General features: G+C 46.7%; 1 protein-coding gene across 2 annotated transcripts in view; it reads left to right on the top strand.

Moving 5' to 3' along the window:
• Positions 1–331: 331 nt before the first annotated feature.
• The window catches only part of PM20D1 (peptidase M20 domain containing 1), a 37,111-nt gene continuing 11,881 nt past the window's right edge, over positions 332–25,561 (top strand). The window contains exons 1-14 of one of the 2 annotated variants that reach the window (XM_059067745.2): positions 332–599; positions 3,166–3,252; positions 8,104–8,336; positions 8,785–8,871; positions 9,925–10,058; positions 10,359–10,478; positions 11,254–11,329; positions 11,702–11,763; positions 12,006–12,084; positions 14,070–14,141; positions 19,707–19,875; positions 21,971–22,070; positions 23,291–23,415; positions 24,666–24,730. In XM_059067745.2, coding sequence (XP_058923728.1) covers positions 431–599; positions 3,166–3,252; positions 8,104–8,336; positions 8,785–8,871; positions 9,925–10,058; positions 10,359–10,478; positions 11,254–11,329; positions 11,702–11,763; positions 12,006–12,084; positions 14,070–14,141; positions 19,707–19,875; positions 21,971–22,070; positions 23,291–23,414 — 1,512 coding nt within the window. In that variant the 5' untranslated portion in view covers positions 332–430 and the 3' untranslated portion in view covers position 23,415; positions 24,666–24,730. Of the gene's footprint in view, positions 600–3,165; positions 3,253–8,103; positions 8,337–8,784; positions 8,872–9,924; positions 10,059–10,358; positions 10,479–11,253; positions 11,330–11,701; positions 11,764–12,005; positions 12,085–14,069; positions 14,142–19,706; positions 19,876–21,970; positions 22,071–23,290; positions 23,416–24,665; positions 24,731–25,561 lie in introns of those variants that run through there. The other variant, XM_067033270.1, reaches the window with a different exon arrangement.

Consider the following 25,561-nt stretch of genomic DNA (forward strand, 5'->3'; position numbering starts at 1 on the left):
AGTCAAGCCCTAAGCTTCAGAGGAAGCGAGAAGTAGATAAGATAAACTTCGTTCATTTATTTGCCTTTTCCCCCTTTTATTTAGTCTGTTGTCATCTAGAAAGGGATTGACGAGTACTTCAAGGTAGAAGATCAAGTGCAGGCAAGACTTTGCACTAACTTGCCTGGAACCCTACTTCATCTCTGCTCTACCGCTACGAGCTACAGGGCGAGAAACCATAACCCCCAAAAGGCCTTGCGGGCCTGGGGCGGGGCCGTCCCTTGGATTGGTTGTCCTACATCTACAGGCAAGGGATGATTGGCCAGCCCTGGGAATGCGGTGGGACTAAGGCAGTTGCGGGAATTAGAGCAGTGACAGGGCGAAGATCGCGCGCCGGCTGTTTAGGTCCAAACTCCAGCCCGCCAACTGGCAGCGAGAAATTGAGAGAAACATGGCTCCGCCGTACGTTTGCTTCCTGGCCCTGGCAGCTGTGCTGCTGCTAGGTATCGCCACCGTCTCCAGATCGAAGGGCCTGCGGAGCAAGGAGCATCAGAGGGCGCCGCGAATCCCTTCTCAGTTCAGCCAAGTGGAGCGCGTCGCAATGAAGGAGGCTCTGAAAGGTGAACCTGGGTCCCCTTCACCACTTATTCTCATATATAGGTCGCTGTCTCCTCGGGCCAACCCGCGACCCCCTTCTCCCACCACAGAGGTCGGCTACTCGAGCTCGAGCTCCGCAACACCCCACCGCCGAGCCCTGGCCCCATTAACGGCACCTAGTGCCCGGCTTGGGGAGCCCATTCTTTGTCTAGACCTGGCTTCTGGGGACTCCAGCGTTCCCCGTCTACCCTGGAAGCTTCAACTTTGCTCTTATCCACACTACCCCACCCCCACCTCCGCTCGCCTGGAGCATGGGGGTTGGTCACAATCTGATCTCTTTTGGAAGACGTGGCTGCCAGTGTGTTGAGGGGTCATCACTGCCTTGGGAAGGATGGGGCAGGGCAAAGAATCCCCCCAATTCCTGCCTGAAATCTCTGGCCCCACCCCTGTTGGAGGTTGGACTGAATACCCTCCTCCCTCATTTGGGAGGTGTTGCCCCATAACTGCCCAGCTCCTCTGACTGCCCCCTTGAATTCAGGCTGGGGGTACTGGTCACTGCCAATGTAGGACTTGCTGGAAGATGGGGATACTTGCCCCTCTCCAGGTCTCCTCCTTAGGTGAAGTGATAAAGGAAGGGTCTAATGTCTTTTTAAATGGCACAGTTTTAGGGGTCTGAGGGTGCAGTCCCTTAACGTGACACTGGAGAGGACCCCCTAATCTCTTCCCCCAACACTCGAGGTTTCTGTGTGGAGGGGGAGCAGGGAGATCTAAGCTGTGGTGGGAAAGGGTAGGGAGAGATTCTGGGGGTGAGGGTGCTGTGTTCTAGACCCCCCCATATTATCCCAGTATCCCCTGCCCCCCTTCCCTCACCCCATGCCCCCAATTCTGTGGCAAATCCACATTGTGAAAATATACAATAAATGTGTAATGAGTAAAAAAAAAAAAAAGAAAAAAATCAGCTTTTAACCTTTGAGAGTTTTCACTTGTTAAATCACTTAAGACTAAATGATCTGAATCTTATCTACAGGTGAGGGAAATTGAAGTTTAGGTCAGTTAAATGATCTTCCCCAGCACCCCGCACCTGGGAGTAAGCACTGGGTGACAACATCTAGTGCCTGTAGTTTCTAGATGGCTCCAAAAAGAGGTGTGGGAGTGTTGCCGGGGTGTGAGATGGTCCTAATTTCTTCTCCTAAAGGACATCTCTCCCCTAGACCGCAAACCAAGGCTAAAAATTTATTTACCTTCCCAATCTGCCTTTTCCAGGAGAAAGGAAGAAAGTTTCTGTTGAGTGCTAGATCCTGTGGTATAACGAGATCCTTCCTCACCATGGGGCTTAATGCCAGTCTTTTCCCTTCTATTAAGTAATGGATTAAAAGAAACTGCCTACATAAACATGTGCCGGCAGATGCAAAAGCTAACCCTCATTGTTAAATATAAATTGTGTTTGTGCTGGAGCGATAGGCCTGGGAGGCAGAGGAGGGCTTTCCCAAAGCATCATAGTATAAATAGTTCTCTGAAGGGCATTGGGCAGAAGCTCACCAGGGTCTCCCTGCACAAAAGAAAGCAAAAGCTAGATTAGAACCTAAAAAGGGGGCCTCATAGCAACATGGCTTAGAACGCTGAGCAGGGGACAAAACACCTGAGTTCAGATCTTGAATCTGCCTCTCAATCTCATGTAGGCAGTTTGTTTAGTCTTTTTGAACCTTGGCTTCCCCATCTATGTGGTAGGCTATGATGCAGGGTTGATTCTTAGCAAAACTGAGTACAGAAGTCAAAGGCCCCCCCTTGACATCAAGCTGCCCTGGGTGCATTTGTTCCCAGTGTTTTCCGACAGCCATCTAATCAAATAATTTCATGATCCATGTATTTCTGCGCCCCTCTCCCCCCACCCCCGCCCCCGCTGTTTGCATTTGATAGTGGAACTCTTTAAGAATGTAAAGCCTTCACCAAGGGATCTACCTAGTGGCAATTCAGCAACTGAGACTTCCGGATAAAGTGGATGAGATTGTTTATGACTGAAGAACTTGTTTGGGAGCTTCTAAATCCACCCCTTCCCAGGCATCATGTGCCCAAAAAGCTGGCCTTGGCTGAGAGAACAGTGAGACTCTGGATGAGCCAGTCTATGAGGAATAAGCCTACTAAAGCTTCATTCTTGTAGGGACCCAGGACAGTGGGCTCCTTAGATTCATTGAAGGGATGGTGGCTTCAGAGGCAGAGTGAGACCTTAGAAGCAATTTATAGCAGCTTCCTACTTAGGGTCAGGATATAAAATCTACTCCTGTTTGACCTCCCCCACCCCATCCCATCTTGGACTTTATTTTCCTTTAAGAACCATATTAGCCTAAATAAATTCAAAGAACTTGAGTTTAAATCCCAGTTCTACTGCTTGTTTCTGGACAGTCTTGAGCAGCTCACCTAATGCCTGTAAGCTTGTTTCCTCAGTTTCGAATAAGGGAAAACAACAGTGCCTACTTCAAAGGATTGTTTTGCCCTCCACAATAAGATAATGAATGCAAGAGAACTTTTTATGTACAGAGGGCTGTGGAAAAATCAATGGTTGTTATCATGTTCCATCTCTGACTCTGATAGGTGCCATCCAGATTCCAACAGTGTCTTTCAGCCCCGAGGAGCTCAACACGACAGCCCTGGCTGAATTTGGAGAATACATTCATAAAGGTCAGCCACAAACTGTGCAAAAGGGGTAGGAGAGGTAGCGCTGGAGACACAGTGCTTTTACAAAGTGATAAAGGAGTTTAATTTGTGACTGACCAAGGGCAACTTAATTTGTATGGGCCTCTTTTGACCGAAGTTTGTACATAGTGGGGAGCGATAGAAGGGAGAGTCCAGGAGTTAGAGCGGACACAGAGTAGAGACTATAGATTTGCCCTTTGAAGAACCAAGGCACATAGCTGTTGGGTTGGAATTTGAACTCTCCCAATCTTTGCCCTAAATATGTCAGTCAATAAATATAATCTAATCAAAAGGGTAAGACTAGGAATTCCTTCTCCCATAGTTTCCAGAACTATGCTCCATGCTCCTCCCACCCCTACCTCCATACACATACCTACAGCCCACACATGCGCACATTCCTCCTACCCAAGCCCTACTCCAGATTCATTACTAACACATTTCTGAGCTTCTAGGCAGTCAACAGCTTTGAACTATCACATCAGCCCTCTCCCCCTACCCCACTGCCCATGAGCTAAAGAAATATGGGTCAACGGAAAAAAGGAGACTTGGAGCTCCCTCTCCCCTTAGAAAAAGCTCATGGAAAGTAGTGAGGCCACTTTCCTAAATCAAATAAAAAACAGCCCCCCTCAGGTATCAGATGGGAGGGGCTTGCAAAGGCATGGCAAGTAGCCCCCTCTCTAATACTCTGGGGACGGGTGGATCTGGGATCAATCCAACAGGCTGAAAGTCTTCACTAAATAGGAGATAAATTTCCATTTCTCTAGGAGGTGGGTCAAAAAGAATCTTGCTGTGATTTATGTCATAGAGTGTTCTACCTATGTTTTCCTCTAAGAGTTTGATAGTTTCTGGCCTTACATTTAGATCTTTAATCCATTTTGAGCTTATTTTTGTGTATGGTGTTAGGGAGTGTTCTAATTTCATTCATTTACATGTAGCTGTCCAGTTTTCCTAGCACCACTTATTGAAGAGGCTATCTTTTCTCCATTGTATATTCTTGCCTCCTTTATCAAAGGTAAGGTGACCATATGTGCATAGGTTTATCTCTGGGCTTTCTATCCTATTCCATTGATCTATATTTCTGTTTTTGTGTCAGTACCATACTGTCTTGACTACTGTAGCTTTGTAGTATAGTCTGAAGTCAGGGAGCCTGATTCCTACAGTTCTATTTTTCGTTCTCAAGATTGCTTTGGCTATTCGGGGTCTTTTGTGTTTCCATACAAATTGTGAAATTTTTTGTTCTAGTTCTGTGAAAAATGTCAGTGGTCGTTTGATAGGGATTGCATTGAATCTGTAGATTGCTTTGGGTAGTAGAGTCATTTTCACAATATTGATTCTTCCAATCCAAGAACATGGTATATATCTCCATCTATTTGTATCATCTTTAATTTCTTTCATCAGTGTCTTATAATTTTCTGCATACAGGTCTTTTGTCTCCTTAGGTAGGTTTATTCCTAGATATTTTATTCTTTTTGTTGCAGTGGTAAATGGGAGTGTTTTCTTAATTTCATTTTCAGATTTTTCATCATTAGTGTAAAGGAATGCCAGAGATTTCTGTGCATTAATTTTGTACCCTGCTACTTTACCAAATTCATTGATTAGCTCTAGTCGTTTTCTGGTAGCATCTTTGGGATTCTCTGTGTATAATATGTCATCTGCAAAAAGTGACAGCTTTACTTATTCTTTTCCAATTTGGATTCCTTTTATTTCTTTTTCTTCTCTGATTGCTGTGGCTAAAACTTCCAAAACTATGTTGAATAAGAGTGGTGAGAGTGGGCAACCTTGTCTTGTTCCTGATCTTAGTGGAAATGGTTTCAGTTTTTCACCATTGAGGACGATGTTGGCTGTGAGTTTGTCATATATGGCCTTTATTATGTTGAGGGAAGTTCCCTCTATGCCTACTTTCTGCAGGGTTTTTATCATAAATGGGTGTTGAATTTTGTCGAAAGCTTTCTCTGCATGTGTTGAGATGATCATATGGTTTTTCTCCTTCAATTTGTTAATATGGTGTATCACGTTGATTGATTTGCATATATTGAAGAATCCTTGCATTCCTGGAATAAACCCCACTTGATCATGGTGTATGATCCTTTTAATGTGCTGTTGGATTCTGTTTGCTAGTATTTTGTTGAGGATTTTTGCACCTATGTTCATCAGTGATATTGTCCTGTAGTTTTCTTTCTTTGTGACATCTTTATCTGGTTTTGGTATCAGGGTGATGGTGGCCTCATAGAATGAGTTTGGGAGTGTTCCTCCCTCTGCTATCTGTTGGAAGAGTTTGAGAAGGATAGGTGTTAGCTCTTCTCTAAATGTTTGATAGAATTCGCCTGTGAAGCCATCTGGTCCTGGGCTTTTGTTTGTTGGAAGATTTTTAATCACAGTCTCAATTTCAGTGCTTGTGATTGGTCTGTTCATATTTTCTGATTCTTCCTGGTTCGGTCTTGGCAGGTTGTGCATTTCTAAGAATTTGTCCATTTCTTCCAGTTTGTCCAATTTATTGGCATAGAGTTGCTTGTAGTAATCTCTCATGATCTTTTGTATTTCTGCAGTGTCAGTTGTTACTTTTCCTTTTTCATTTCTAATTCTATTGTTGTGAGTCTTCTCCCTTTTTTCTTTTTTTCTTTTTACTTTTTTTGTTGTTGTTGTTGTACGCGGGCCTCTCACTGTTGTGGCCTCTCCCATCGTGGAGCACAGGCTCCGGATGCACAGGCTCAGTGGCCATGGCTCACGGGCCTAGCCGCTCTGTGGCATGTGGGATCTTCCCAAACCGGGGCACGAACCCGTGTCTCCTGCATCGGCAGGTGGATTCTCAACCACTGCGCCACCAGGGAACCCCCTTTTTTTCTTGATGAGCCCACCTCCTAGGGAAATGGAAATAAAAACAAAAATAAACAAGTGGCACCTAATGAAACTTAAAAGCTTTTGCACAGCAAAGGAAACCATAAATAAGACCAAAAGACAACCCTCAGAATGGGAGAAAATATTTGCAAATGAAGCAACTGACAAAGGATTAATCTCCAAAATTTACAAGCATCTTATGCAGCTCAATATCAAAAAAACAAACAACCCAATCCAAAAATGGGCAGAAGACCTAAATAGACATTTCTCCAAAGAAGATATACAGATTGCCAACAAACACATGAAAGAATGCTCAACATCATTAATCATTAGAGAAATGCAAATCAAAACTACAATGAGGTATCATCTCACACCAGTCAGAATGGCCATCATCAAAAAATCTAGAAACAATAAATGCTGGAGAGGGTATGGAGAAAAGGGAACCCTCTTGCACTGCTGGTAAGAATGTAAATTGATACAGCCACTATGGAGAACAGTATGGAGGTTCCTTAAAAAACTACACATAGAACTACCATACAACACAGCAATCCCACTACCCTGAGAAATAATCCATATACCCTGAGAAAACCATAATTCAAAAAGAGTCATGTACCAAAATGTTCATTGCAGCTCTATTTACAATAGCCAGGAGATGGAAGCAACCTAAGTGTCCATCAACAGATGAATGGATAAAGAAGATGTGGCACATATATACAATGGAATATTACTCAGCCATAAAAAGAAACAAAATTGAGTTATTTGTAGTGAGGTGGATGGACCTAGAGTCTGTCATACAGAGTGAAGTAAGTCAGAAAGAGAAAAACAAATACCGTATGCTAACACATATATATGGAATCTAAGAAAAAAAAAAACGTTATGAAGAACCTAGGGATAAGATGGGAATAAAGACACAGAACTACTAGAGAATGGACTTGAGGATATGGAGAGGGGGAAGGGGAAGCTGGGACAAAGTGAGAGAGTGGCATGGACATATATACACTACCAAACGTAAAATAGATAGCTAGGGGGAGGCAGCTGCATAGCACAGGGAGATCAGCTCAGCTCGGTGCTTTGTGACCACCTAGAGGGGTGGGATAGGGAGGGTGGGAGGGAGGGAGATGCAAGAGGGAAGTGATATGGGAACATGTGTATATGTATAACTGATTCACTTTTTTATAAAGCAGAAACTAACACATGATTGTAAAGCAATTATACTCCAATAAAGATGTTAAAATAAATAAATAAATAAATAGGAGATAAAAATCAGGAAAGAAATGTATAGTAACAGTAGACTAGATAAGCTGGCTGACAAGAAAAAAGCATATTCTTCATTTTTCTTTGTTTGTTCGTTTGTTTTTAGGTATCCACAGAGGTATATATGGATTCTTCCAACACAACCCAGAGGGAGATCAAAGTTCTTTCTCCCATGTTTCTAAGGCCACCTGTGTTAATACTTGTCTGTAACCAGAATAGTTGACCCGTGGAACACCCACACCTGCACACAAAATTGTGGTCATATGCTAGACAGAATAATCTTTTATCTCCCTATAACACAAACATTAAAAGTATTGTTTTGTAAAAGAAAAATATCAATGATTTTTAAATATATATATAGTGGTCATGTTTGGTTCCAAGTAATTTGGATACTGGGGCCTATTATATTTAAATTTTAACAGTCTTCGTCTCCGTCATCCTGTAATGTGTATTTCTGACAACATTAGAGGTCAGACCAAGCCAGATCTTGAGCTCTTATCTGTCATAATGGTGGGGTCTTGATATGCAGGTTATTACACAGTAATAGCACATTATAATATAGGGAAGAGGTATTTCAGAGATTGGGCAAATCAGGAATCAGACTGGCTTTGTACCAGAAGGCTTCCTAAAGGAGGCTGCGTGTTTTAAAGGGGAAAAAAAAAAGCAGGGAGGATCAAATGATAGGAAAACTAAAGGCAACTGTTGAATCTGGCTTTCTCTCATTGCTTTTCATCTCTTTGCTTCTAGTCTTTCCTACTGTGTTCAAAACCAGCTTTATCCGGCATGAAGCTGTGGGAGAGTACAGCCACCTGTTCACTGTCCAAGGCTCGGACCCCAGCCTGCAGCCCTACATGCTCCTCGCTCACATTGATGTGGTGCCTGCCCCTGACGAAGGCTGGGACGTGCCCCCGTTCTCTGGATTGGAGAGTGATGGCTTCATCTATGGTCGAGGCACACTGGACAATAAGAACTCTCTTATGGTCTTGAAACGCTATGTTCCCTCTGCCTTGGAGTCCTAAAGATTAAACCAGGAGGGGGGTGCTTGGCTAACCCCTAGGAGGCAGGAGGCTATGGTAGAAAGAACCTTGGCTTCAGGATACCTCGGTTCCAGTCATCAGTTTGTCACTTCCCTGAGCTCCAATTTCTCAAGTGTGAAATAGGGATTAGAGTAGATGATCCCCAGGTCCCCTTTCAACTCTGACATTGATAAATTTATGCTTTTCTCCAGGTGATAAAAGTTTTATGCAGAGCTCTGCTTCCCTACATCCCATCCCCTGGGACCATTTTAATTTGTTCTCTCCAAAGAGAGTGTATCACTTCCTAGTCCCATCAGCCCTATTGCCAGCAGCCAAATGTCTCTGATGTGGGTTGGTGCCACACCTTAGAGAATAAGCCTTTCTCCTCTTCCATTGTCCTTCTGTCCCCCAGGCAATCCTGCAGGCCTTGGAGCTTCTGCTGATCAGAAACTACGTCCCCCGAAGATCTTTCTTCATTGCTCTGGGCCATGATGAGGAGGTAGAACCCCTTCATCCTATACCTATCTCTGGGTCCCCTATTGGGGGAGGGAGTATGCTTCACCCTGGTCTGGTTTGCTCCCCGGCTGCACTGTCTCCAGGATATGGCGTGGTAATTTGCCAACTTCTCTGTGTATCTGTCGCCAGAAATATCTAAGAACTTTGACCAAAATGCAGATGCCTGGGCTCTGTGCCATAGATCCGAATTTGTTGTTTTTTAAAGACTTTTTTTCTTAAGAGCAGTTTTAGGTTCACAGCAGAAATGAGAAGATACAGAGATTTCCCTTATTCGCACAAATGCACAGCCTCCGCCAATATCAACATCCCCCACCAGAGTGGTACATTAGTTACAAATGATGAACCTACACATCATAATCACCCAAAGCTATAGTTTACATTAGGGTTAACTCTTGGTGTTGTACATTCTATGGGTTTGGACAAATATATAATAACATATGGTATCATTATGGTGTCATACATATTTTTACCACCCTAAGAAGCCTCCGTGTTCTGCCAATTCATCCCTCTCCTTCCCCCAAACCCTGGCGACCACTGATCTTTTTACTGTCTCTATAATTTTGTCTTTTCTAGCATATTATATAGTTGGAATTATACAGTATATAGTCTTTTCAGATTGGCTTCTTTCACTTAGTGATATGCATAGATCTGAATTTTTAACAAACTCCCTGGTAATACCTGAGGCAGGCACATAATCCATCAACTACACCTAGAGAAGGACTGGTGTGATGTGAAGAGAAATAACAGGGAGATCAATGAATGTGTTTTATTTCCAGTGATGCCACTTACTTTGACCCTAGGCAATCACTTCACACTCTGGGTCCCAGTTTCTTCACTTGTGAAATGAGGGGCATTGGGCCCTTCCAGCTCTGACACTCCAGGATTCTGTGAGGCAGGATTGTCGAGGGCCCTGCCCCCCAGGAAGGAGCCTGGGTGGGGAGGCTCTGGAGCCCCCAGCTATGCTGAATGGGTCTCTGTGAGCTACCTCTGGAGGTCTGGCTGAGAAGGACTGTGGCTCTGGGTTCAATGTCTGCAGGTATCAGGGGTAAATGGGGCTCGGAAGATCTCAGCCCTGCTACAGGCAAGGGGCATCCAGCTAGCCTTCATTGTGGATGAGGGGAGCTCCATCTTGGATGGTTTCATTCCCAACCTCCAGAAGCCCTTTGCCATGTGAGTAAAGCACCCCAGCCCCCAGCTTGGAAGGCGTTCTCACCCCATTAGAGTTGACCTCAGCCTGGTGTCTCTAGGCCATGCTGAAACAACTCTTTATTTTACTCCTCTTGCTTTAATCACCCCGATCTTGGACCGGGTCTGGGCTTCCTTTTCCCTTCCTCCTCTAGAGTAAATTTTGTTAAGCAGCATGAAGCTGACCTCCTGGCCCACCAGACACTGCACCGATGGGCCTGGGGTCTATGGGATCATTCAGGGTGGGAGGAGGTCAGGAGGGCCCTCTCTGACCCTCTCCTACAGGGTTTCAGTCTCCGAGAAGGGTGCAATTAACCTCATGCTGCAAGTAAACATGACTCCAGGCCATTCTTCAGCTCCTCCAAAGGAAACAAGCATTGGCATCCTGGCAGCTGCTGTCAGCCGGTAAGCAATTCCTGGCCCTGCTCCCTTGCCAGACTCAGGCTGGAAGACCTGGCACTTTCCCACTTTGAGGAAGCTAAGCTTCTTGTCCTGAAGCTGGGCTGAGAAGCTGCCGTGGGGGCTGCAGGAAGGACAGTGGGTTAGACGTCAGGAGAGGATCTATCCATTATGGCAAGTAAGGGCCAGCAGACAAAAGCTAGGTTAGGTAGCTGGGATAGTCCAAAGTCCAGGCCTGAAGTTAGAGCTCACAAGCTGGAAAAGAACTGTCTAAATTCTCCCCTTCCCTGGCAAGATAACTAAGGTAAATAAAGGCTGCTGGCTGTGGGTGAGGACAGCAGGGTCTGTAACAGCAGAGCTTACCTCTGGCCGGTTTTCCTGCAGAGTAGGAAGAAGAATTATATTCATTCAGCGAAATATTTAACTATCTACCATGTTCAAGACTTTGTGCCCAGTGATGGGCAAACAGACAGTCCCTTTCCTGTAGGAACTCAACAGTTAGCGGAAGAGACTGACAATTTTGCTGCAGTGTGGTAGGTGCAGTGAGACTGGGGGTGCCTACCTTGGGCTTGGTAGACAGGGACAGCTCCTGCTGGTGGAGCAGAGGTAGCCCCACTTGTGCTTAGAGATCTTGGAACGGTTGGATTGGTGGAGGTGATGGGGAGGTGAGTGGGAGACCTCCTGGCCAGGCTTGTTGAAACATCCTACCTCTCTCCTTCTCTTCAGACTGCTGGTCTTAGACTGAGTTGAGTGAGTCTTGAGAGCTCCATTTCTCTTCCAGACTGGAGCAGACACCAATGCCGAACATGTTTGGATGTGGGCCATTGAAGATGGCATTGCAGCAGCTGGCAAATGAGGTGTGAGAAGGAGTCTCGCAGATCCCTTGTCAGCTGTGGAAGAGGAAGAAAGGGTGGTGGAGAAGTTGCCTTTCGAGTAATAAAGGAGCCCTACTGCTGACCAGGGCTCTGCCCATTCTCCCCTGTTCCCAGCCTGTGGCTGAGCCCAAGATGCAGGGATCCAGCTTGTTCTTTGGGGCTGTTGGTGCTCAGGCTGAGAACCTGAGACCTAACACCGGGCAGCCTGAGGGGGCTGGTTCCCACTCATCCTTGAGGCTACTGCCAAGTGCCCTCAAGGCAGATCTAAAGTAGGAAGAGACCCAGGCCCCAGAACAGTGAGCCTGTTATGCTGACCCCTCTGAAATCCTGCTGACCTGCTGCTTTCCTTTTCAGTTTCCCTTCCCTACCAACATAGTCCTGAGCAACCTGTGGCTATTTCAGCCCCTTGTAAGCAGGTAAAGTTTTATCTTTCTGTCCCGCATATCCCCCACCCCAAACCTACCCACTTCCCAGCCCCCTCTCTTTGGCTTAACTGGGCCTGACTAACCATCCCTCAGCCAACAGACACTACATCTAATTCGTACATAGGACATCCCCCCTTGTCTTAAAGATCTCCAAGGTTCAGGAAAGGGGGTAATCCAACAACCCATTCTTTCTTTCCATTATACCATGTCTTACCTTAGTCATTCTGCTTTAGGTTGATGGAGAGGAATTACATAACCAATGCGCTGGTCAGGACCACCACGGCAATCACCATGTTCAATGCAGGTGTCAAGGTAACACCACCTGGTTCCTCCCACACACCCCTCCATCCCTTGGCTTTATCTCCTGGCTTTTCCTTCCTTCTCTGGTTACAATTTGAATAGTAGGAAGGCCCAGTGCTGAACTGTCCTGTGTCATCAGATGGGTAAGCCTCAGGAGCAAGGGTTCTAGCTGACGTCTACAAACTCCATGAAATTGCTGGCCAAGTTTCATATATGTGCATTTCAGGGGCCCTCCTCAGGTTCTCTGGGTCTGTACCCCTTCAAAAAAACAACCATTACACTGGTATGAAGAGGCATTATTTGGGAGTTAATTCTTGTGACCTATACTCATTCAACATGTAATATATTAATTTAGCATTTTGGTCACATAGGCTAAAGATTCCCAACCTCCCTATCACCTTTTTATTATTCTTCCTCATATTTTGAAAGATTTATTCACCTCACAAATTTAATGAATGATGAATATATTTTCCCCTAGTGTTACCCTGAATTGAATGAGAGAAACTCACCTGCCATATTAAAAATCTATAACATTTGTGATATACATAACACTTAAAATACATACACTGTCATTCCCCCAAATACAGTAAATATTGGGTGGCCTTTGCAAACTTAAATTCTGTGAAGTTTGTTTTTTTTTTGGCCACGCAGTGAGGCTTGTGGGACCCTAGTTCCCCGACCAGGGGTCAAACCCCAGGCCCTCAGCAGTGAGAGCGTGGAGTCCTAACCGCTGGACCACCAGGGAACTCCCGAGGTTTACATTTTATAGAAATAAGTTTCAGGTGAACCAATACTTTGATAATTCTTTTTCCAAGAACTAATTTTCAGCAAATTGGTCTACTTCCAGTTGGACCAGCCACTATGGGGCTTGTCTGTTTGAACTAGCCACGCTAGCTCGCCTGGGCTGAGGCCTTTCTGAAATCTGGAAAGGAGTTAGACCATTCCAGTTTCTACCAGTACCACCAGCACAACTTCAAGGATCACCATTCACCTAGAATACAGTGTGGCCTTGTGGAGCCCTGGTACTGTGCAGCCGGGTTGAGTGTAAGTGAATGGTGCCTCAGAATTCACTCCTGACGTAACTGACTGGAGTGTCTGGTGTGTCAGCCAGGCCTGAGCTGGCTTCACCAGCTGCCTAGAGAGTTCACCAAAATAACAGTACTGTGTCCTTGCATTTGAATGGTGTTTTTATCTGTCCAGAATACTTTCACATTTGTTATTCCATTTGGTCCTCCTAACAGAGGATTATTGCCCCAATTGCGAATTGAAAGACAGAGACACAAAGAGGTTGTCATTATTCAAAATCACATGGCTAATTTATAACAGCCAGTTCTCCTGTCCCTAGTCTGGTGCTTTTTTTGCACCGTACCAGTTCAAAGAAAGATACGCAATTGGGGAATCTGTTCTCTCGCGGCCTCTGGGGAAAAATTCCCTCCATAGCTTAACTCTCTTCTCCAATTAGTCTTGGGTTTTTCCTGGTCAAACAGAGAACAGAGTCAAATTTTGCAGTTGGATGTGGGAAATCACCATCACCATCACCACCACCATTATCATGATCAACCCCCTCAGGGCCATGATGGGGCCTCAGATGCTCTGGGTGCCCTATCCTGAGTAAGGACTAACGCTGACCACTGCAGAAATGTCCTGGGTGCCCTGGCAAAGCACACACAGAAGACTGCCCGTGGCACTGCATGGGCGCCAAAGCAGAGGTGTCCGTGCAGTCCCAGAGAAAGCAGTCTTGCTCTGAGCACCTCTCTGTGACCCCCTCCAAGACCAAGAAGCATGAAAGTCTAGCCTGAAGCAGAGACACACCTCTAGCATTGAACATGTGTCAAGGGCCCAGAGAAGACAGGGGCTGACTGAAAAATTAAGCCTTGGATTTTTCAATCAAATCAGCTTCCTCTCCCCCTGCAGGTGGTAGTTGGCACTTCCTGGGCAGGGGTCAGATGTGGGGGGCTTGAGGTCAGCTCAGCCAGGATTTGTGGTTCTCTCTCTAGGTGAATGTCATCCCCCCTGTGGCCCAGGCCACCGTCAACTTCCGAATTCACCCTGCACAGACAGTCCAGGAGGTACGTACCATGTGTTCCTGACAACTGAGTCAGCATCAGTGAGATGTGTCTGTCGGGACTGGGGTGGAGCTGAGATCCCAGGGCTGGCCCAGGCTCTCGTTTGTTCAATGATTTTTCAAAGGCTTCCTATGTGCCAGGTGCTTGGCTGGGATAGGAGATCTCTGGCTTGGGGGAACTTGGAGTCTGGGGGTGGGAGATGAATGATAATGATAAGGGACAAAAAGGAAATGATAACAATATTAGCAAACACAGGCAGTGAACTTTCTGTGCTCTTGGCACTGTTCTCAGGTAGACACATACTCATTTAATCCCTACAACCACTCTGTGAAGTAGGAAATGTATTATCCTCATTTAACAGGGAAAACAGAGGCACAGATCAACAGAGGAGGTAAATAACCTGCCCAGGATTATACATCCAGCACTAGTTCCGGAGTCTGTGCTTTTAGCCACTACACTATACTTGGATTATAACAAATAAGGATGAACAAATTACCACAGGACCAGTGCAAAGAAGGGGGCTGATGCTACCTCCGAGGATCAAGAAAGGCTTTTGTGATCACTAGCAATTTGAACTGGGACTTAAAGACAAATAGGACTTTGCTAGAAGTAAGACATTCAGAATACAGCTAAAATAAAGTCTAAAGAGTTGGATAACTTGGGGGAGAAGTAATGGAAGATGAAAATGGAGTCGTAGTTTGGGGATCAAGGCCTTGTATGCCATGCCGAGGAGTTTGGGCTCTAATCTGCGGACAAAAGGGAACTGTCAGAGGTCTTCAAACAGGACTGTGATAGACTCAGATTCTTTTTTAGGGAGACAGTGCTAGTGGTGATGCTGAGGAAGCCCTGGAGTAAGAAGAAACAGTTAAGCTGTTGCAACATCTCAGGCAGTGGGTATAGAGGTTTGAACTAAGGCTGTGGTCATGGGGTGAAGAAGGTACCCACCAGAGGTGGGTGTGAGAGTTGGGTTCAGCAGGATGCTGTGTGTAATGGATGTGGGGTGAGTGAAAGGCAGGACGGCCCCACGATTTTAAACCTGGGTAGCTGGCCAGGTGCTGATGCCTTTAACCAAGATTGGGAATTCAGGAAGAAGAGCAAGTTCGCAGAGAAATATAAGGGTTTAGAAATTTGATAAGCTTCTAATATATTAATAGGCAAGTATAAATACGTCAGATCTAGAGAAAGAATGAACTAGAGATAGAGGCTGGAGTATTATTAATTGAAACCTCTACAGCCAATAAAATCCCGTGGGAAGGGTGTGTGAAGTTTGGAGAGAAGAGGGCTGCGGACAATGCCTTGCAATGTTCTGCTATGAACATCAATTTTAAAATTATAAAAATGAATGTATAATTGCAAACCGTGATGAGTGCTATGAGGAAAGGGGGCCGGGTGCTATCACAGAATATAACAAGGAACCAGACCTTGTCTGTGGGGTCAGGCAAGGCTTCCCTAAGGATGTGATATTTCAACTGAAAGCTAAAGGGTAAAAAGAAACACACAGAATGTTTGACATCTGTAGGAAAGACTAGCTTATTTAAACATCAGGTTGAGCTACAAAGAATTTAGAAGGTAAATCTGATCATTCTGAACAGGATCAAAAAAGGCAACCTAAGACCTGTCAGATGAATAATATGTTCCAGGATTAAGCAAGATAAGGGTCAGGTCATCGAGGGTCCACCACATTTAGACTTCTGTGGTCCTTTCTCCCTGGGGCCTTCCCTATGGAGGATGTTGTGTGTCCTCACACAGGGTGGGAGGCACACCCCTCATTGCAGGGATTGGGGGGGGTGAGTTGACAGCCTGCCCAGAGTCACCCAGCATTGGCAGGGATCTGGGACAGTGTAAGCCCTGGGCTCTGCTGCTTTTCATCCAGTGCCAACCTTTGTCCTCTCCCTGGGGACTCATGGGACCAGGAAATCACTGAATTCCCCTCACTGAGCTTCTTTCCACCAGTTTTTTTCCATCCTCATTCCAACTCCATGCCCTTTCCACGGGCTGTTTTCCACCAGCTGGGGCTTTCATCTCTGCAGGTTCTGGCACTCTTCCCTCCTCTCCAGTCCCCTGCCACAGTGGCCTTCCTTCCCAGCCTATCTCATGAAATCTCCGGAATCCTTAGGCCCATCCTGCTCACCTGCCCCAGGGAGGAATGCAAAGCCCCTGTCACCCAAAAGCACACAGCACCTCTTTGTCCTGGTCACTCCTCTCCCTTGTGCCCCAATTCCATGCATCAGGGACACTCCCTGCTGGTCTGAGGGCCGAGGGTGCAGAGCCTTGCGCTGGATCCGATGGAAACATAAATGGCCCCCAGAGCCCTCTTCCTCCATCTTTAGCTGATCTCTCCCACATCGTGGATGTAGCTAGGTCTCCGGCACCCATCTGTGAGGAACAAGAGCCTTCAGAAATGTAACAGTCTACCAAGTAGAAAGGAAAGTTTGTTCTGCATGGGCCTCAGGGAGTAGAAATAAGGCCACTGGGAGATGCTTCAGGGAGGCCCCACTTAAAAGAGTTTTGGAGTATGGCACCTTGGATGGTAATGAGCTTCTTAGAGGCTGGATGCCCACCTCTCTAGAGTGTTTTACAGAAAATTCCTTTCTTCCTTCATTTCTTCATTCACCAAGTGTTTACTGAGTGGCCACTATGGGCTAGACATTCTTCCAAGCACTTGGGAAAATGGTGAACAAGCCAAGATTCCCATTCTAAAGGGGCTTAGGTGCTAGTGGGTAGAGACAGCAATAAGCAAGCAATCAAATAAATGAACAAATAAAAGAAGTAGGCACCACAAAGACAATCATAGGATGATGTGTCACAAAGCAATCATGAGGTAGGAATGGGACAGTGACCAGCTTTAATACAGTGGTCAGTCCTCTCTCAGGGGGCATTTACACTGAAACCCAAGAAGGAGCAAAGACCTGGGGACAGCATTCAGGCAGCAAGAGCACAGGCCTCTAATCTCAACAGAGGTGAAATCCTGCTGATGTGTCTTGTACTGTTTTATCCTGTGGACTATACAGAATATTTTAAAAATAAACAAAAAGAGGTGGGGGGAGGTTAGATGCTACAGGAAGCCATATCTCAGTTCATTATTAGGAAGACATTCATAACAGGGTTGTTCAAAGGTGGAATATATTAAAACACATGACAGTGAGCTTTCCACCACTGGAAATATTCAAGGACAAGCTGATGACAGCCTGTCATAGACGTTCTAATGAACAGCCTTTCAGTAGGACAGAAGCTGGTCTTGCTAACTCTAAAGACCTTACCAATTTTAAGTACACATTGACCTTGCCTTCAACAAATTTATCATTCACTTGAGAGGAAGATACAGCTTCGCATAAAGTAGAAAAGAGCTCAGAGAAATGAGGGATCAATGTGCTCTACAGTGACCTCTGAGGTCCCTCCTACCGTTGATGAGTCCCTCCCCTTAGTCCCAACCTTGTGCCTCTGATTATTGTCCAGGGTGGTCCCTCCATTCTAAACAGGCAAATAACAGCTAACATACACTGAGTGCCAGAAGCCAGCCTAAGCACGTTACATATATTCCAGTAGTGGTAACAACCACCTTACCAGGTAGGTGCTACTATTATCCTTCTGTTAACAGATGAGCAAGCTGAGACACAGAGGTTAAGGAGCTTGCCAAACATCACACAGCAATAAGTGGCTGTCTGTGGCACAAAGCTTGGTGTTACTCCTCAGTTTTTGTACATGCCCCTCTCCAAGCTCAGACTGCCTCTTGCCTCTTCTCCATCAGTTTCATATCCTTCCTTCAAATTCTGGCTCAAGGGCTTCCCTGGTGGCGCAGTGGTTGAGAGTCCGCCTGCCGATACAGGGGACACGGGTTCGTGCCCCGGTCCAGGAAGATCCCACATGCCGTGGAGCGGCTGGGCCCGTGAGCCATGACCGCTGAGCCTGCGCGTCCAGAGCCTGTGCTCCACAACTGGAGAGGCCACAACAGTGAGAGGCCCGCGTACCGCAAAAAAAAAAAAAAAAAAAAAAAAATTCTGGCTCAAAATTCATACCACAAAGGAATCCATCTTAAATGAACACCACCCTCTTTCTGGCTCTACTCCACGCCACCTCAACCTGTAGGTACTTTGGAAGCAGTAAAGCATCATCCCTGTGAAGTCAGACCACGTTCGGATACCCAGCCCAGCAATGCTAACAGTTGGATAAACCTTGGGCAAGCTCCTTAATGAGACAACTCCCGTTATTATTTTTATGGGTTCACATCTTTTAAAATGTGTGTATTCAACATTCATTGCATGCCTTTTATGTTCTTTGTACTGGAAATATAGAAATGAGGTGTTTGGGTCAGGACCTTTCCTAACAGCTGGTGGGAAACCTGTGCTCTTGTGCTTATTGAGGGTGGTCCAGTCTGTGTGCCGTCTTCAATTTCTGGAGGCAGGAACCTTTAAGTAAGTTGGGACAGGGAGCAGCAGACACTTCTGGGGATGACTTCAGGAACCTTCCAGTGGGTCAAGAATATATCTAGACTATATATTAATTCTTGTAGCAGAGTATTAGGGACATAAGTGCTAGAGTGAAAATAAGCTCTGACAAGTGGGCTCCTACCCCTAATCCAACAGCAGGGAATTTGGTTTGGTTTAAACGGTGGTTGCTAAGCCAGAAGTAGGAACCCTCATTTTCTTCCCAGACTCAGCTCATAGCATGCTTCTAGGGGGGACACTGACCTAAAAGTGGTCCTCTTGAGATAATGCCCCCCAATTATGAGACAGACACTCCCCTTTCTAGGGCAGAGACAGTTCTAAAACAACTGCTTATCAGATGGGTTGAGACTAGTGCTGGGGCTTTCCCTGGGTGGCTGAGTGGGCTTGGGGGACCACCCTAAGTCAGCTGCCTGGTCCATTCCCACATGGCTCCACGTGACCTGATCCTCAGGGTCTGGTCTACATCCTGCCTGGGACCAGGACTTTTGCTGAGTTCAGCTCTAGTCATTTCAGACTGAATTTTCTAGAAGCTTCCTCAGGTTCCTTCCTGAGGAAAGGAGGCACAGAGAGAAAACTTGAATACCAGTCCCCCAACTCCTGACTTCTTGTCTGTTGAGCTCATCTTCCTGGCTCCAGTGCAGTTGGTTGCAAAGAGGAAGCAGGGATGCCCAGAGAGAAGAAAGAAAGAAAGTATATGACCCTGTCACCACCTGGCAGAGACTCTCCCAGGCTGAAGTGAGGTCATCACACCTTATCCCCCTGTCTCGAGATGGTTGAGATTTCCACTGTGCTGTCTCTTCTGCATTTTCAACCCAGCCCATGGTTCTCAACCCAAGGGAAAGGACCCAATTTCCTGATTTTTCCAATCCCCCACCTGCCTCGTGGCTGTAAGGCAACCTCCCGAACATTTAACCGAAATCTACCATGCTGTAGATTTCCAGGAAGACCAGCCCTTCTATCTCCTACAACCAGTCGGCTGAAATTGAGGTCCCAATGCCAAAATGAGTCTCCTCTGTAAACTCCAGGGCTCTGCCTTGCTGGAGAGAAATCAAGACTGTTTAAATTCATACAGTACTTGGATAGCAGATTAATAAATCGAACTCCCTTTGTTTCCTCCCTCAAGGTCCTAAAACTAGCCAAGGACATTGTGGCTGACGACCGGATCCAGTTCCACGTGTTGAATGCCTTTGACCCCCTGCCTGTCAGCCCCTCTGATGATCAGGCCTTGGGCTACCAGCTGCTCCGCCAGACCATACAGTCTGTCTTCCCGGAAGTCAACATTGTTGCCCCAGGTAATGACTTCATCAGCTGTGGCTGGGGGGATGGGGGGCTGGAACTGTATCCTGTCTAATATCCATTGCCGCACCCCCACCCCAGCTGTTCAGCCTGGAAACAGCTGGCTGCTTCCTCTCCTGATGGGACTGGAACTGTATTTTCCCCTCTGAGTAGAAGTGAAAAAGCAAACAGGAAAGGATCAGAAACAATAAATTAGGTCAGCCAAGCCTGGGTCCTTGCTTAACCTAGGCCAGCCAGTCTGGCATGGAGGAGAGGATCAGCTCCGATTCCCCCTCCTCTGGAGGAGCCACAGAGGGGGCCACGTTCCCCATCTGGTTCTGATCCATTCTAGGATAGCAGTTCAGCAACAGAGCTCAAAATCTGCAGCCCAGAAACTCCTCCTGACTGTACCATCTGAATTAACCCCCTTCACCTCTCCCAGTAGCAGCACCTGTACCCCCCTTTCCCAGTATTCTGGAGTACCTTCCAAGTCTATGCTGTATAGACAGTGGTTCTCAAATTTAAGAGGAGAAGAGGATCACCTAGGGAATTTATTAAAATGCAGATTACCTGGACCCACTCCCAAAGATTCAGGTTAACCAGCTCTGGAGAGGACCCTGGAATCTGCCTTTTTAACAAATACCCCAGGGGATTCTGACACCGGAATGATGACTGACCGCAGTTTGAGAATCTGTGGTCTGTGATATGAGGAAGAGATGCTCTAATGTGAAGACCTGTATTCACTTTCTTTTTATCTAGCTTTAATCATGGATTCTCTCATTTTCTAAGCTAATATTAATACTTAGGACCTGCCCCTGTGCTAGGCATGGGCCCTTAAAGAGATTACAGTGAAATTCTGCACCCTTAAGCTCCTCGGGTGTGGGGGAAAAAGAGCAGCCTTGTTCTTTTAATCAACTTAAATCTGATCCACTCCTCAGAAATTCAACCTCAGACATTATTGAAGCCTCCAAGCACCACCACCACCACCTTGAGTCAGGCCCTTGGGGGTCTTATGCGACAGCATAGCATCAGGCTCCCTTAGTCTGTGGCCATCGGTCCTTGTGGTTGCCTCTGAGACATCCATTGTCCTGGCCACAAGGTCACTTCAGGTTGCAGATTTCCTCGGATTCCCTGGCCTGTCTAGAGGGTGAGATCTTTGACTCTAGACCCAAGAACATACCCTGAATGTACCCTCTGAGATTGGCCACCTGCTTGGACTCCTGGCACAGAGCAGGGCCTGGGTCCCCACCATCTAGGAACCCTGGCTTGCACACTCCCAGATTCTCCTCTCTTGGCCCTCAAAGCCTCCTGCCATAATCCCATCAACAGAGTTGGGCTTTTACAGAATAAAGATAGGCAGGCATCAACTGGCAGAGATCTCCAAAGCCAGGAATTGTGAAGGGGCCGATTATCCATTTAAAACTAGGAGTGGAAAGTAGAACAAAACACAAATTACCATCGCAGATCATCCCACCACACTTTAACTGATGTTCCAGGGGGTCTTTTTCAAAGAACACTCCTACTGGGGAATGGGGTGACCTGCTACCTTCAGGAGAGTGGGACACTAGAGAGTATCCTGGGACTTTCCAAACCTGAAGTTTGACTCTAGGAAGACAGAGTCATCCTTCAGAGGACAAGAATAACAGGAGATTATGTTCTACTTGAAGAAGATTGCATTTTATAGCAGTAAAAGTCCCCCAGAAAGTGTTTATTTCTGACCTGGGTGACATACGAGAAAACTCAGGCAATAAGGAAGATGTACTTAGATTTCTGGATATCTAGATTTCTAGAGTAACCTGGCTATGGGTATGAAATGATGCTGTTGGCCTCCGTGGTCATCACGGAGAGAGGGCACTTTGGACCATTCAGGGGATGTCTCATTAATGCCTTTGGGAAGATATCCCATGTTCCTGGCTGAAGTGGTGTTTTAGAAAGGTTTTGAGAATGGGTAGCCCGAAGGACAAAAATTCATAGCCGCAGCCTTCCAAGGAAGGGCCAGACATCTTCTGTGGTGACACAGGGGTCCCAATTTCCCAGGTAGCCCACCTGCCACCACTTCCTTGGCTTGGCTGCTCACATAAAGCCCCATTCCTCTTGATTCTTCCTTTCTAGGTACTTGTATTGGCAACACAGACAGCAGACACTATACGAACCTTACCACTGGCATCTACCGGTTCAACCCCATCTACCTGCAGCCTCAGAGCTTCAGCAGGTGAGTGAGTGGAACAGGTTTGGACAGCTTGGTGGAGAGAGGAGATACATCTGACCTATCCCTTTCCCACGCCATTCTCCTGACAGTCCACAGAATGGGAGAAACCCAGGGTTTGCACAAACTGAAATAAAGATATTGTGGAACCCAACTGGCCAATTTTCCTGAGCGCCAGAGTCTTGCCACTCCCCAGAATGTGTGGGAACTGGTGACTGTTTTCAGGGATGGAGGTAATCAGATGACTGGAGAGAACCTGGAAGAATTAGCACTCTTGAGAGCTAATCCCACCCCTTCCTCCCTTTGAGAGAGTGCTTCCCCTCTGGATCTCATTTTCTCCCCCAAGAGGGGGGACTCCAGAGTTCTCAATTTCCAGTCAGTGAAATGCAGACACATTTGAGGTCAAAGGTGGGCTTGGGCTTTGAATTCTCAAAAGAAAACACACTGTAGGAGTCTGAGACCTATGCACGAATTTCAACTACTGCGTGTGAATTACTACTTTGTGGGTCCTTCAGCAAATTTTTAGTCCTGGGGTATGGGGGGATGATTGCCATTTACCTCTCTGCTCCTTACCATATCCAGCTCCGATTTCCTCATCATAAGTCAGTTGCCAATAAAACAAAAATATTTCAATATCAGCTTAAGAACAGATTTCATGGGGGCGGGGGGTGTTCGTTTTTTAATGGGGGTAGGGGAAGGTAGCTCTTCTTTATTTCCTTTCATGTTTGAGGTTACATGTGTGGTTGTGTTGTGTTGTGGCAGGTTGTGGGCATCGGATCTGGAGGTGAAGTTCTAGGTGAAGTAGAGAACCCATAGGTACCCTGGGCAGTTGCCCTCCCTATCCACTTGTGCCCCTAGTAATGTGGGGTGGGGGGTGGCTGGCTTAGAGATAAGTCTAGCTGGAATTCTGGCCTTAGAATTAAAAGATAACTTTCCCTCAGAGGAGAAATTATCAAATGGATTCCAGAGCAGGAGATGATTTGCAGTCCCCAGGAAGTTTATTATTATCCGCCCCCACTCTTCTTCGCCATGGACACGGATCCTGGAGAGATGACCAACACGTCCTATGAAACCTCGCTTCCTACAAAGGGCTGCTCCCACCTTGCCCACTTCCTACCCCTGGAGGGTCAAAGGCCAATGGCTTCAGGGGATGTAGGGTCGGGAATGCTCTGTAATAACACTTGTACTAGAGCAATGGACTCTCCCCCCGAATCTCTTTCCCTCAGCATCCACGGAATCAATGAGAAAATCTCAGTCCTAGCCTATGAGACCCAGGTGAAATTCATCTTCGAGTTCATCCAGAACGCTGACGAAGACCCCAGGCCAGTTCCTCACCTGCACGAACTGTGAGGTCAGGGAGCCAGCTGGATTAGGGATGGCGGATGCTGGGCCAGGGCTAACCCAAGGGGGAAGCCAGCGTTGATGAAACTTTGGGTCAAAGTCACATTATAATGACCTCACCCACCTGCCTTGCTCGCTCCTAAACTCACTCAACACTCAAGAACAAGGCCAGGGAGAAGGGGAAGGCCAGCAGGAACCCAGCTTCTCCCTTCCTCCCGGCAACTCCATCCCTCAGCTGACCGGCATTTACTGCCTTCTTGTCCCTACCTTAGAAGGTATCCGGCCTGTCTGTCTCACGCTGGTGATTTAACTGCTCCTTGTTAAGTCCTGACTGAACAAATGCAGATTTGAAAAATATCAATTTTGATTGATATCAGATTTGACCTTCTACAAGTGTTTAATTTAGGGCACGCTTGTTGGGCTGCCTTTTCCATGGCTTATATATTTCTTCTTGCTGTAATTTCCTTTCCTCCCCCACCCCCCACCCCGTCTTCTTGGATTGTTTAGCTGGCTCTTCATCTCTCCTCTCCTGCCCCTGCCTCCCTCCCCTTATCCTCCCTTTTATTCTGTACCTGGAGCAAGACTTAGTCAAACTATGATACTCCCATAATTACCACAACAGTTGGTCAAATTAAATGGTCTATGCCGCATCAGCTGTGGGGTAAAACGGAGGCAGGGGGCTTTGGAGGAACCCCAGACCTCCTGGTTCTGGAGGCTGGAGCCTGGAGAAGAAAGTCTCTGTCCTTGGGCTCCTCCCAAGGGCTCCCTGGGCTTTGCTCCCTCCTCTGCCCTGTTCCTGCCACCTGCTGCTGCTGTCCCACCCCAGGAGGCACTAATCTGTGGAAACATTTCCCTTGCACATCCCACGGGCTGAGCTCCCAAGAGAAGGGCAGCCTCTCTCTGGAGCCCAGGACCAGCAGGACGCTGGCATCGTGTCCTAATTCAGACTTATCAAAGGGAAGCGGAGGGCATGGGGTGGGGGGACTGCCTGGAGGGGCTCTGCTCTGGCTGGTGGGGCAGGGGGAGGGGTGAGCTGCCCTCCCTTAGGGGACTGCAGAGCTCCTGTCTCTTTTCTCTGGAATCTAAGCCCGAGCATATTGGAATCTGTTCAGTAGCTGTCAGGTGGGGGGCATTGAAAGGCAGCATTTCTTGGCTCAAGGCTGGGAGCTGTGCTTTGTGGATGACAAGGGAGTCAAGGTCATGGAGGGAGACACAGAGAGAGCTGAGACCTGAGAGACTCCCTCTTTTTTTCCTCTCCAGACAAGGACCTTCCATGCCTTCCTGGGGCTTGATGGCAGTGGGCTCCTTTTCCCTGCTCACAATCCCCGGCCCCTCCTGCCTGCCTGTGGATGTGAGCTGTTTTTAGGAGCTGGGGCCTAATGGAAAGTGTTAGAAACACAGTGCAGGAATTATCTGAGGTTTTCTGCTACTCCCCCTAAGATTCACATTCCTTCCCTCGCCCTCCCTTTTTTGGCCAATTCAGTACTTATTCAGCCTTTGTTAGAGGGTGAGCTGAAGAACAAAAAGGATTCTTCACATTTGTGCAGAGCTGTACAAAGTGCTTTCACACACCTTATCTCATCGGAGCCACATAAGAACCCCCTTGAAGAAGGTGTCATTTTTCTTACAGAGGAGGAGTTGGTTCTCAGAGAAGTTACGCATCTAGCTGGAGGCAGATTCAAACCCATGTCAAGCTCATTGTTATTCCATGATCCTATGTGACTGATGAAATCTACTTCCCATTGATTATCTTATTTAATACTGACAATCACCCCAAAGGTGTTATTGCCCCTGTTTTTAACAGATGAGGCAACTGAGGCTCAGAGGTTAAGTAATTTGTCATGCAGGTGTTAGGGTCAGAGTCTATCTGCATCCAAAGCCTGTGCTAATAGTACTGAAGAGGAAACTGAGGCTCAGAGAAGTCATTTGCCCAGATTACACAGTTCTTAAGGGGCAGCCTTAGAATTCAAATGCAGCTCAAAAATCCCCAAGTCCAGTGCTTTTTCAGTCACACCACACTGCCTGCCCCAAGAACCTGTGGTGTCTGGCTCATTCATTCTGACCCAGGGAGATCTCAAGGACAAAGGCTGTTCTACTGTTGGATTTGGTTCTTAGCTCAAGCTCTCTGTTCCCCTGGCTGACCTCTCCCTAGTCAC

Source organism: Kogia breviceps, chromosome 1 (assembly GCF_026419965.1).
Source record: "Kogia breviceps isolate mKogBre1 chromosome 1, mKogBre1 haplotype 1, whole genome shotgun sequence".
In the NCBI taxonomy this organism is placed as follows: Eukaryota; Metazoa; Chordata; class Mammalia; order Artiodactyla; family Physeteridae; genus Kogia; species Kogia breviceps.